The following is a 13,012-nucleotide window of genomic DNA, read 5'->3' as shown; positions in this document are numbered from 1 at the left end:
GAACTATTAATTTTTCTAATTTAGTCACTAAACTTTTCAAATCAAATATTTTAATCACTCAAAGCTAGATTTGGGCTTTTTATTGTTGGTATAGTAACAAGTTTAGCCCTTTAATGTTTACACATTATATCAATTTGCTCCTAAATATAAAATATTTAACAAATTTATCCCTCAATGTTTACAAAATTTATCATTTTAGCTTGAATTCTAAATTTTTCAATAAATTAAGCCCTCAATATTTACTAAAATTATCAATATATCTAATTCTAAAATATTAATTTTGTACCAAAATTAATAATTTAAGCTTCTTAACCCAGAAATCTTAGCTTTAGGTTTCAAATTTTATAATTTTATCCTATTCCAATATAAAATTTCTAACATCATATTTGGTGTAAACTCTTTTATACACTCTATTGACCAACCCAACACATGGAAAAAGGGAAAAAAAAAGAATGAAAAGAACACCATATAGTATTGATATTTAAAATGTTATAATTGATGAAGCAAAGTTGATAACAAATCTCTCGCAAACTCTGCAACAACTAACCAACTAACTTATAATAAATAAATAAATAAACATCACCAAACAACAAATTTCAATACTTGAAATAGAAAGAAAAAAAAGTGAGCTAAAGTTGCCATCTCCAACTTTAAAACAAAGGGTAAACTACCAAAATAGTCACTTTTGTTTGATTCAGATTACATTTTAGTCACTTATGTTTGAAATGTTACGTTTTAGTCACTTACGTTATCGTGTTGTAACATTTTAGTCACTGAGTCGTTAATTGTCGACAATGGTGTAACGGTAAGTTGATGTGGCACGTTAAATCATCATTTCAAACGAAAATTTTAGGTTAAATTCTACAATTGGTTCCTATTTTTTTTCATTTTCAACAATTTAAAATTTTTCTTTTCTGTTCTTCTAACTTTTTTTTCCATTCTCTTATGCTTCTCCCTCTATTTTCCTCCCTTCTTCATTTCTTTTAACATAGTTTTTCTATGCTTTCCATTTGTAACTAGCCCACAAGCTCGCCTCACTCGAAAAAATTAAATTGTTCAAAAAATAAAACATAGAAAAACTATGTTGAAAGAAATGGAGAAGGAGGAAAACAAAGGAGAAGCATAAGAGAATGGAAAAGAAAGAAAGTTAAAAACATAAAAGAAAAAAATTAAATTGCTCCAAACGAAAAAATATGAGGACCGATTGTATAAATTAACCTAGAATTTTGTTTGAAATGATGATTTAACGTACACATCGCTTTCATCGTTACACGTTAATGTAAACTAACGGCTCAATGACTAAAATGTTACAACGTGATAACATAAGTGACTAAAACGTAGCATTTCAAACATAAGTAACTAAAATGTAACTTGAGCCAAACAAAAGTGACTATTTTGGTAGTTTACCCTAAAACAAAAGATAAATTTACGGAAACAAATTGTTTAGTTATAGGTAAAATTATGTGAACTTTCTGGAATTTGAACTAAAATGGCAAAGTTTGTAAATCTTGAAGGCTAAATTTGTTGAATATTTTATATTTAGGATCAAATTGATATAACGTGTTAACATTGAAGAGCTAAATTTGTTATTAGAAATAATAATAATAAAACCCAAATCAACTTTGAGTGATGAAAATATTTGGTTTCTAAAAATTTAGTGACTAAATTAAAAAATTAATAGTTTAGTGACATTTTTATTGTTTATCAAGATTTATTTAGTAGGTTAAACAACAATTTAAGTTAAAAAATCTAAATAATTTATATATATATATATATATATATATATATAAGTGATAACAGTTCAACTGGGATTAATACTAGAAAAATAAATATTACTATTATTGTGAAATATTTCAGTTTTAAAAGATTAAATTGAATCGAACCTGAGTTTTTTTTCAAAAGATTTAAAAAGCCTGTTTACTTTCTTTATTTGAAATATTACTTTTTCTTTTAAATTTTGCAATGCCATCTCTCTTTTTAAAAAGAAAAAAACGTTTATCTTTCTGATAAGTTTCAAGAAAAATTAAATATATTTTTGAACAGTACAAATTTATAATTAAGTTGAACAAAAATAAATTTTCTAATTAGTTGACATTGAGAAAAGAAGGTAAAGAATTATTTAAAGAAATTAAAAATATAGGTATTTTCTTCTTCTTCTTCTTTAATGTTTTAACCGAATGAAAAAAATAGCAGTTAAAATTAGTAAACTGGCACAGTATTTCTCCTAAGTTCTGAATCCACAACCAATGCCATTGCCACCAACAGCCCCTTTTGGCGGCATTGAAGTTGCCTGTGTAATTAATTATTAAAATTAGATTTATTTATTGATTTATTATTTTTTACAAAACAAAGAAACAGAGATTGAGATTTCCGCGACGGAGGGAAGGAGGAAGAAGAAGGCGATGGCGAGTTTGTTCGTAGGTCTCATCACCTTCTTCGTCCTCATAGCTCTTCTCGCCCTTATAGGTTATCAGGTCAGTCAGTTTCGCTTTCCTTTTTTTATTCTTTAAAAACAAGAGTAGAAGATATAAATTTAAAAAAAATGGTTGCAGCTGATGTGTTTTGCGGATTTGGACCCTTTACTTGATTTGGCGGCACGGATAAACAAGGTTGTCGTGCCGGAGTTCGTAGTACAAGCTGTTTTCTGTTTTGTGTGTACAGCGACAGGGCAAGGTTTTTTGTGTTTCATGTCACTCCCGAATTTACACTACAATTTCGAATTGTAAGTTGTTGTTTGTGCATTTGTTGGTAAAAAGAAAAAAGGAAAGAAAATGTGATGTTTGAAAATGAAATGAACAGGTACAGATCGAAAAGGCACTTGGTTGATGTAGCTGAACTCGGAAAAGAAGCAACGACTTCTTAAATTTGGCTATGTTATACTCATTTTTGTTGTTTTTCTATCTGGGTAATTTACCATCATTTTGATATCATTATAATTTGGCCTTTTTCTTTTCTCAAGGGATTCCCTTCATCTCTTTTCAGGTTGCTTTGTACTGTAGGAATTGATGATTGTTAAAACAGAGTTTGGTGAATAATTCCACCAATGTTAAAACAGGTTCCTTTCTCTTTTCTGCACTTCATATCTTATATGAGAGAATCATGTTTAGGTGTCTTTCTTTAATTCCCCTGTGCACACCTCTGCTTTATTTTTATTCAGGATTTTATTAATGCCTTACTTGGACACGTCATATTAAGAATCTGTAACGGTTAAACATGAGATTACAAACCACACATTTTAAATTAAATTAAAAACTTCAGAATAAAAAACATATATTGTCTATGTCATGTCTGAAAAATTAAAACCTAGGTGAATGTCAGGAAATTACTTTATCCTACATTAAGACATGAATGATTTGTTAAGTTATAAAATTAAACTGCAGGCAAAGAAATGTTGATATCAGTGGCTGAATTTCTTGGCTCCTGTATGTTGGCCCAATTTTCTGTTCTGAAACTAGCAGTAGTAGCAAAGTTTTGTTTCAGGGTATTGGAATTTTGTTGTGAATGTTGCACACCGATGCCGTCCTCTTTTTCTGCATTCGATGCAGGTAAATCGACTGTGGCTGGGTTTGGTGCAAGAGTTGCTGGTAAGGACTCATTTTTCTGCTTCTTGGACTTTTGGTCGTGCTGGTTGCCTGGTACAAAACTTCCTATGACAACCTGATAATTCGACAAAAAGATTAGACATTGTGTTTCATGACCGCAAGATACCGGAAAATGCTAGAATGACCAAAGATCAATGCCGGTTTTCCAAGATTCCGACACAAGTCAGCTTGTTCACTGATGCAAAATCTTGTTCTCGTAGTCATGGATCACTGCATATTGCTTGGTCTTTTGGTTCCAAAAGGGAAAAATCAAACTTTAGAAAGCTTACCTGTACAGGACTGGCAGCTATGAGAAGGCCTGCTACGCCTCCACCTACAACGCGTCCATCAGGGCTCGCCAACGAGACGCTCATCCCTCCAGATCGACTCCTAGTTCCTTGAGTTTCAGTAGGCATGAAGGAACCGGACAAGGACAGTATCTCAAAACGACCCTACAACCAAACAGGACATATTAATGTTTCTTTTAAGGCTTAGAAGAATCTTCATTTTCCGTAGATGAACAATTAGTTACTAAGGCAAATCCTAGAAACTGTAGCCGAGCATCGATCAAATCCTCAGTGTACCAGCTACAATAATAAGACTATAGTTTAAAGAATTGTCTCTTCCGATATCCTATCAAATTCTTTTTTTTTTAATATTTCTAACTTCGAACTTTCTTGATTCCCATCCAGATAAGAAGTTTCATAAACCGGTCTATTTTTATATGCATTAAACATTCGTGCAGCCATCAAATTAGCACATGATTTACGTTTAACAGATGGGTTCATAGCATCAAACCCATCGTAGATACAAGAAATATTGTTGGAAACTTGGCATAGTATGGAATGCAGTGGTAATTTCTAATTTGCCTAACCTCATATGTAAGCGTACCCCCGGAAGAATCGGGCTGACGAAGTGTAACATTTGAAATCACTCCGTTAGCGGATAGGATGCAAATGGCTCGTGGTCCTTGTTGAGAAAACGATATCACCTTCATTGTTACATCCTTAATACACCAAAGAAAATGAAAGATGGAGTAAGAAAAAAAATTTAGTTCAAGAAGCAAGACTAAGATAACAATGAAAGAAATGAATCCTAATGCCTCAATAGTTAACAAAAGCTATCTCTTTCCCGCATTGGAACATACCTCGCCGGGATTGACAGTGATGACATGCGGCATAAAATTTGTTCCAACAGAAGTGCCGGCCAACTCACCTATAAAACAATACACACATATGGAATTTTGCTGTTAAAGCACAAAAAACTAGTCAAACTAACATAGATCTACTAGAAACAGAAACCAGAAACATTACCAAATCTATAACATGGCAAAACTAACCTAGAACAACAACATGCTGAAACTTGAACTAAAAGAAACAAATTTTATTACCTAAATTATCTATGTCCATTCCTTTATGATGCTTAATCTGGTAAGCACTGCCTCGCCCTCTCCCTGGCTTTCCTCCACTTGGAAACTCAGCTGTACCGGGTGGGACAGATGAGGAAATAGGCATTGGTGACAATGCCCTTGCCATTTTCCCATCTGGTCCATATTTTCTAGGTCTACCTCTCTTCTTCTTTTCTGTACTACCGGTTAATCCTACACTAACTGCCGGAACATCGACTGGTGTTAAACCATCGACTGGTGTTAAACCACTGCTGATCTGGTTAGCATTTTCAGTCCTCGGCGCCATATGATAAGTTGATGGAGCTTCAGCTCCTATCACTGTAACACCTGAATTTGTTTCCATGCATATATCGCAAATAGAAATTCACTACAACTATATCAAAACTTGCAGATTCAAGGCCAAATCACCTACAAAACAGAAATTCATCAATCAAAAACCAGAAAACCAACGATAAATACAATGTTCTAGTTCAAGTGATAGCATGCTCCTATCAATGAATCAGACCATGCACAAACTCTTCGGTTTGCTATAATTCCGCAACATACCGAAGCACAGCCGATCGGTGAACCCTCTACGGGTCCCAGTCGAGAGACAAAACCCCGACCAAAAACAATACTAGAGGACAAGGCTCACAGTAAATACAACTAATAAAAACCCTACTATTCTCTTTCAACAAAAGTTCAGGGAAAAAAAAGTTAAAATGGTTTCATCAATTAGCAACTTTGAGAAATTATACAAAAATTGTCAAAAAAAAAAAGTCTAAGGCATTTTCAGGGGGGAAAAAAGCTAAAAAACTTCTAAATAAAAGGATCATAAAAAAAAAAAGTGTAAAGATACAAGAGAAGCTGCTAATACTCAAAGTTAATAAAGAAAAATGCTAAACAAATTGAGAGGTAAAATGTTTAAAAGTAGAGATCATGACCTGTAACTTATAAATACAGCCCAGAAATTTCTTCACTGACACTGTTCCTCTCACACATGTTAACATTTCTCCAGGAGCAAAGTACTTTCAAAATCTTTTTCTAGCCAACCAAACAGAAAAAAATAAAGAAAGAAACTGTTTTCTGAATTCCTGGTCTGAACAAAGGGAAAAAGAAAAAGTGAAAATACGAAAAAAAAATGAATTTTTTATTAAGGTTTAAATTATTATTAATTAGTAGGTAAATTTGATTACCCCTAAATATAAAATTTTGGTTAATAAGGAATTTCACGTCCGGAAATTGAATTTTGATTTTTTTTTTAAACTAAAACCGGGTAAAACAGTAATTTAGTCAAAAAGATGAGGGGAATAAATAAGGGTGAAAATAGAGTAAATAGCATTTTTCCCCCCTAAAAGTATATTATTTGTGTGAGTGCCCTCCATTTAAAGCTGCAAAGTTAGCGTTGAAGGGCCGACCATTTTATTGCCGCTGACCTGCTTTTTGTCTTGTTTGTCAAATAAAGAATTGACTATTTAGATTATGCCCTTGACTTGTTGACTTATTCACGGTTCTGCCACCTTTTGTTATTTATCTTTTTCAGTCTAGAAATTTAAACAAGGGCTAATTTCCACCAAAAGTCCTCAAATTATGGTTCAGGTTTTTAATTAGCTTTTTAATTTCAAAACATTTTAATTCAATTTTCAAAGTATAAACATTGCTATCAATTAAAACATTCGACCAACGCTCAAATATATTGTAAAGCATATTTAAAAAGTGATAGAGAGTGGCCTTTCTATTTTTCTTTATAGCACTATATGTTTTTTAAAATTGTTATATCTAAGTTGAGTATGTATTAGGCACAAGTGTTTTAAAATTGAAGTATACACCATTGATATCTGAATTTATATTTAACCACTAAATTGATGGAATGATAAAATTGATTCCAAAGTATAGGGACTAATTTAGAATGAACATGACCCATTTGAAATTACAAAACAACTGGACCAGATTTGTGTTCTGGTCTGATGGAATACACGAAACCGATGCCTTTGTCGAGCCAATCAAAATCGGAGCTTCTTTGTTTTATTGATTGGTTGGCGCCTTCTGATTTCCCTCGTGGTAATTATGAGCCTTGGTGGTCGAGTAATGATCACGTCACTAGCAGGTGAAAAGTGTTTATGTAACGGTAGAATATGATTGGATAATATAGCTGAAAGAAAGACCCAAGTAAGGTGAATTAATATGTTCTTAGTTTTTTCATATTTATAAAAGAAAATATATAAGTTCTTAATTAAATAAATGTTTAAGGCAGTAAAAAACCCTCAAACTTTTCAAAAGAAATAATTAAGTCTCTCTCTCTCTCTTTTTTTTTTGCACTCAATTAAGCACTTGAACTTTCAAAATGCATTAAAAAAACCCTCAAACTTCTTCAAAAAAAGCAATTAAGCCCCTGTCTTTTTTTCATTCAATTGGGTACTTGAACTTTTAAAATGCATCAAAAAGACCCTCAAAATTTTTCAAAAAACAATTAAGCCCTACTCTTATTAAAATTAGAAAATAATTAATAATTAATAAATTTTAGAAAATTTACTAAATTTTAATAAAATTAAAATTTATTAAAGATTAGAATTTTTTATAAAAATCATAAAAGAATAAAAATTTGCAAAATTTATAAAAATCATAAAAAATTTAACCACCCTAGTTTTTTCAATTAAAGTCATCATATATCGCAACACAAGATGACATGTGGCAAAAATAATAAAAATAAAAATCAATAAAAGTTATAGAAAAATTATAAATTGTTTCTTTTGGTACGATAATTTTATAAATTTTTTATGAAATTTATATTTCTTTACATTTTGTATAATTTTCTTACGACTTTATAAAATTTTATAATTTTTATATTTCTATATATTTTATAATTTTTATAATTTTTATAAAATTTTAAAATTTTTATATATTTTTACGATTTTATATATTTTAATAATTTTAATATTTTAAATTTTATATTAAAATTTAATTAGCTTTTATTGATTTTAATTTTTTCTAATTTTTAATAAAAGAAGGGCTTAAATTTTTTTTAAAGTTTGAGAGTCTTTTTGATGCATTTTAAAAGTTCAAGTATCTAATTGAGTGCAAAAAAACAGTAGGGGCTTAATTTTTATTTTGAAAAGGTTTGAGGGTCTTTTTGATGCATTTTGAAAGTTTAAGTACCCAAATGAGTGCAAAAAAAAGTAGGGGCTTAATTGCTTTTTTTTTTAAGTTTGAGGGCTTTTTGCACCCTTAAATCTAAAATAAAAATAATCAAGAAGTCCATATTATTTTTAAAAAATTAAGTTATTTTTCCTATTTTAAATATAAAATATTTATTTTATTATAAAATAATTAAAATTAATTAAAAATAGAATCAAATTAGTTTCTGGTAATTGATAAATTTTAACTTTTATTCCAAAACCGTGCAAACACTTTAGTTTATTAGTTTTGATTGGCTTAATGATAAATTTGGCCACTAATGTTTACATGTTTTGTCAAAATGACCCTAATTGCATTTTTGAGCTTTTTGACCATTAACCTTTTTTCAATATGTTTTTCTAATGATTTAATGAATAAATTTTAAGTTTCAATTTTTCTTTTCTTTCAAAAGGTTTCAATCTTTTATATGTTTGTTTATTGGAAAGTTTTTCTCTTGAATTAATTTCGTTTAGATAATTAAGTTTATTTTCTTTAAATTAAGAGTTATTTTTAATTTAATATATTATTTAATTATTTTTATTTTTATATGTAATTATCTTATTGGATTATCTAAGTAATAAATTACGTCTCATTAAAAATATTCTACATATGAAATTCTACATCATCCTGTTAACTTTTGTACGGTACTTTCATTAAATTTGTTAGAAAAAGCATATTGAAAAAAGAAACAAATGTTGATAGTTAAAAATACAATTAGGACCATTTTGACAAAACATGCAAATATTAGTGATCAAATTTGTCATTAAACCTTTTAATTCATCGATTTTTTTCACTTAGCTCTAACTTGAATTATGGTGTTTTGACAATTTATGGAGTACTAATTAACTAAATCAATTTGAATTTTATATTTTATTAATTTATAATTAATTTAAACTTTTTTATAAAGTACAAATAAATATTTTATTTTGGATACAAATGATGTTTGAAGCTACTCATAACCTCTCTTATCTCTTTGTAATTAATTTTAACTATTTTACGAGATAAAAATAAATATTTTATTTAAATATTTGTATATAATTCAACTTTTAAATATATAGATAAAATTAAATTGAAACCATTAAAACTTTAAAATTGATCCAACCAAACTGAAATCCCTTTATTGAATATTAATAATACGGCACGCGATTGCTTTGCAGAAATTATTTGGGAAGTTTAAATTTTAATTACTATATTCAAAGTCAATAAATAAGGGCAAGATAGACAGAACGCTTGTCAGAGGTGTAAGAATTAAGAAGTGTCATGCGCGACACAGTCAAATAAAATCCTGACCTAAGTTCGGTGGATCATGTAAAAATTTATACTTGTCCGAGGTATCCCTTGTTTGAGAGAGTGCCACGTTGCCATTGGTGCACATGCCTCTCACTAAATCTAATATACTTTATCATTTTTATTAAAGCTATTTTTTAAGTTTTAAAGAGGGTTTTTTACAATAATATTATAAAAAATAAAAATTTACTAAAATATTATAATTTTTTTATTTACCAAAATGTATAAAAAAAATTTATTTACCAAAATATATCAAAAAAATCAAAAAAAAATCAGAACGATGTGACAATTAACTGGTCACGCCAATGGAATTGGCGGCACCAAAGGTGCCAAAACCATTGGCGGCACCAATGGTGCCATACTAACTGGCGGCACCACTCGTATTATAAATACGACCTCATCCAAATTGAAGAGAGAAAATCAAAAAAAAAAAGAAGAAGAAGAGTTGGCGCGAAAAGAGAGAAAGAGAGAAAAGAGGAGAAAAGGAGGTTTTTTTAAAATAATTGATTATATTGTTGTTATTATTTTGTATATTTTGTAATATTTTTGTTTTAGTTTAGTTATTAAGATTAATAAAACTCAAAATAAAAGTATTAGTTAGTATTATTATTATTATTATTGTTGTTGTTGTTGTTGTTAGTATTAAGATGTTATTAATGTATTAAGATGTAACTTAGTAATATTATTGTTAGTAGAAAACTAGTATTATTATTATGGTTACTTATTATTTTTATTCTGAAAATAAACTAGTTAGTAAAAACTAGTATTATTATTATAGTTAGTTAGTTAGTTAGTTATTATTTTAGTAAAATTAATAATTTTAGTGTGTATTATTTTGTGTATTATTTTGAGTATAAATTTTTTAAGTAATTCATTACTGTTTGAGATTTTTTATGAGATTTTGTTTGTTTTTTTACAGATTAAATATTGAAGATGTATGCTAAGTTTCTTGTATGCATTTATTTCGATGGAGTCATATTGACAACAAGTGTTGGATGTGTATTTGACTGTCCGCAACAAATAGCAATGAGATTTAATAGAAATGTATCGGTCGATGAAATGAAGGCAAGGATTAATGCAAAAATCCATAGACGTTGTGGGAGAAGGATATCAAAAATTTTCTACAAGTTTCCAGTTTCGACAAATCCGGTCAAATTCGTCGAAATGGAACTTGTAGACGATGAAGACGTGGAGACAATAGTCGATCTCTACTGTGGGAATGGGAGTGAAAAGAATGCACCGATTCACTTATTTGCTGAGTTAGTCGGTATGGAGCAAAATGCATCTGATGAAGAAGACGGGGCTGAAGAACCGCGGATGGTGGCTCCAATATCATACGTTGATAGTGAATCAACTATGGGTGAGATTGGTATCGACCTGAATATTACACCCGATGTTGACATGGTTGGTGGTGAAGAAGAAGGTGCCGGCGAAGAAGAAGGTGGTGGCGATCATTGGGATGAAGAAGTCGATAGTGACGCTGATCTCGATGTGGACGATGTACCTGATGATATTGATGCTGAAGATGTCAACAACGATGAAGGCATTAACGCTTCTTCGGTCGGGGAGCAGATGCGGCGTATTGTGATACACAATAATCCTGGGCCACACATGTCGCTCATAGACCCCGACGCAGCGTATGTATCTGAGTTTCCGGAGTACCCTGAAATATTTCATTCTCACTGGCTGGCCGTAACATCTGATGATGATGAGTTATTCATAGGCCAGAGATTTAGCTGTAAAGAAGAGTGCGTATATGCCATTAAACAGACATGACATGAAGATATCGATTGGATTACAAAGTCTCCGTCTCTACTCCGACAATATATGTTGGGATTGTTGGAAGGCAAAGAGAAGGTCGCAATTGGCGCGTCTGTTGCATTCATTAGAAGTTCTCAGATATGGGAGATACAAAAATTTGTTGGTCCTCATATATGCACATCAACACGTATGACAGAAGATCATGGAAAACTTGATTTGAAAACAATTTGTACGTGTATCATGCTAATGGTGAAGGATATGCCGACCATTAGAGTTTCGATACTCATTGCGAAAATGCAAGCACGATTCCAGTATCGATTCTCATATCGAAAGGCATGAGTAGCTAAACAGATGGTGATGGAGCAACTGTATGGGGATTACGATTCGTCGTATAACGAGCTTCAAGGTTGGATAGTTGCTATGCGGGAGTACGTACCGGGGACTGTGATTGAGTTGCAGACAAGTCCATATTACGGCCCGAATGTGCAGTTACAACCGGCAAAAAGGATTTTCCATCGGATGTTCTGGACGTTCGATCCATGTGTGCGAGCATTTCCCCACTGCAAGCCACTTGTGCAAGTGGATGGGACCTGGTTGTATGGAAAATATACACAGATACTACTTCTTGCAGTTGCGCAAGATGGTAACAGAAACGTGCTCCCGATAACATTTGCTATCGTGGATAAAGAGAACATGGAGTCTTGGGAATTCTTCCTCACAAATCTACGGAGGTATGTTATTAGGAACGATAACATTTGCATCATCTCCGATAGAGGGAAGGGTTTAATTGCAGCTATTAGGCGTTCCGGTGTGCCATGGAGATCCGTTTACTGTATTCGTCACATTGCATCAAACTTCCATAAAGATTACAAGAATGCAGACTGGAAGAGACAAGTCGTGGCAATGGGTAAATGATAACCTTATATTTGCAATCTAAGTTGTAATGTTTGATGTTATCGACTTACTAGAACTTATTTTTTGGGAATACGTATGCAGCGTACGAGTTAGAGCCACATATTTTTCGGCAAAGAATTAACCGACTTGAGAGTGACATGGAGGGACAGACAAACACATCTTTCCGGCAATGGTTGCGCACAATGGAACCGTGGCAGTGGGCTCAAAGTTTTGACGAGGGCTTTCGTTATGGCCATATGACCACAAACTTAGTCGAGGGGATCAACGCTGTCTTGTTGAAAACACATCATCTTCTGATTGCATCTGTATTTTCTGCTACTTTCTACAGGTTGGCTACGTTGATGCCAAGAATGGGGGGCAACAAGTTGACCAGATTCAGGCGGGGCATGTGTTTGTCGAACATGTGAGGGAAGCAATGGTCGTAAACCGTCGGTTGGCGAGGTCAATGAACGTGGAAATATATTCACGACGACTGGAAATGTTTCGAGTTACTGAGAACATCGGTCGTGGAACTAGGTCATATGGAGTTGATCTCCTAATGAGCGGACGATGAAGTGAAGTTCAAACACTTCATTATCCCTCTGCGCATGTCGTGGCAGCATGTGCTAAAGTCAACCTTGATGCTGAACAATATGTCGATGATGTGTACACGCTAGAGCACACATTGCGTGTCTGGGAGAATGAGTTCCCCGTCCTCTCGGACCTATCTACGTGGGAGGTGCCGCCGATCACTTTCGAGCTTCTCCAGCACGAGGCTACAGAGGAATCCAAGGGTCGTCATGATCAAGCGAATCCGTAATGAGATGGACATTAGGGAGAAATCTGACGGAAAGCGTTGTGGAATACGTAGGTTAAGTGGTCATAGCCGGAATAAATGCCCTAACCGAAACTTTCATATCGGGCAGTC

The 13,012-nt window shown here is 32.2% G+C and overlaps 2 protein-coding genes across 3 annotated transcripts; one reads left to right on the top strand and one right to left on the bottom strand.

The window, feature by feature from the left end:
- Window positions 1–2,185: 2,185 nt before the first annotated feature.
- On the top strand, window positions 2,186–3,190 carry LOC105791640 (protein cornichon homolog 4). The gene is made up of 3 exons (XM_012619803.2): window positions 2,186–2,474; window positions 2,553–2,722; window positions 2,800–3,190. The coding sequence occupies exons 1-3, from the start codon at window positions 2,403–2,405 to the stop codon at window positions 2,861–2,863; spliced, it is 306 nt and encodes a 101-aa protein (XP_012475257.1). The 5' UTR covers window positions 2,186–2,402; the 3' UTR covers window positions 2,864–3,190.
- A 29-nt stretch (window positions 3,191–3,219) lies between these two features.
- Window positions 3,220–6,090, bottom strand: LOC105791638 (AT-hook motif nuclear-localized protein 1). Of its 2 annotated transcripts, none has more exons than XM_012619801.2 (6): window positions 5,913–6,090; window positions 4,972–5,397; window positions 4,729–4,796; window positions 4,456–4,587; window positions 3,872–4,033; window positions 3,220–3,657 (listed from the first exon to the last, which is right to left on the bottom strand). In XM_012619801.2, the coding sequence occupies exons 2-6, from the start codon at window positions 5,330–5,332 to the stop codon at window positions 3,370–3,372; spliced, it is 1,011 nt and encodes a 336-aa protein (XP_012475255.1). In that variant the 5' UTR covers window positions 5,333–5,397; window positions 5,913–6,090; the 3' UTR covers window positions 3,220–3,369. The 2 variants fall into 2 exon arrangements, with proteins under 2 accessions (XP_012475255.1, XP_012475256.1); XM_012619802.2 differs by lacking the exon at window positions 5,913–6,090 and adding an exon at window positions 5,536–5,799.
- Between the last annotated feature and the right edge of the window lie 6,922 nt (window positions 6,091–13,012).

The sequence above is a fragment of the Gossypium raimondii genome, chromosome 8 (assembly GCF_025698545.1).
Source record: "Gossypium raimondii isolate GPD5lz chromosome 8, ASM2569854v1, whole genome shotgun sequence".
Classification (NCBI taxonomy): Eukaryota; Viridiplantae; Streptophyta; class Magnoliopsida; order Malvales; family Malvaceae; genus Gossypium; species Gossypium raimondii.
Note: the sequence above shows the minus strand (reverse complement) of the source record. Positions and strands in the feature narration are given on the sequence as shown.

Bases quoted from the DNA above. Each gene is read 5' to 3' on its own strand.
- LOC105791640 (XM_012619803.2), top strand. From the start codon at position 2,403: ATGGCGAGTTTGTTCGTAGGTCTCATCACCTTCTTCGTCCTCATAGCT. The intron at 2,475-2,552 runs GTCAGTCAGTTT...AAATGGTTGCAG, and splicing joins TCGCCCTTATAGGTTATCAG to CTGATGTGTTTTGCGGATTT. The intron at 2,723-2,799 runs GTAAGTTGTTGT...TGAAATGAACAG, and splicing joins TTACACTACAATTTCGAATT to GTACAGATCGAAAAGGCACT.
- LOC105791638 (XM_012619801.2), bottom strand. From the start codon at position 5,332: ATGGAAACAAATTCAGGTGTTACAGTGATAGGAGCTGAAGCTCCATCA. The intron at 4,797-4,971 runs GTAATAAAATTT...ATTGTTTTATAG, and splicing joins AATGGACATAGATAATTTAG to GTGAGTTGGCCGGCACTTCT. The intron at 4,034-4,455 runs GTTAGGCAAATT...GTTTGGTTGTAG, and splicing joins GGGGTACGCTTACATATGAG to GGTCGTTTTGAGATACTGTC.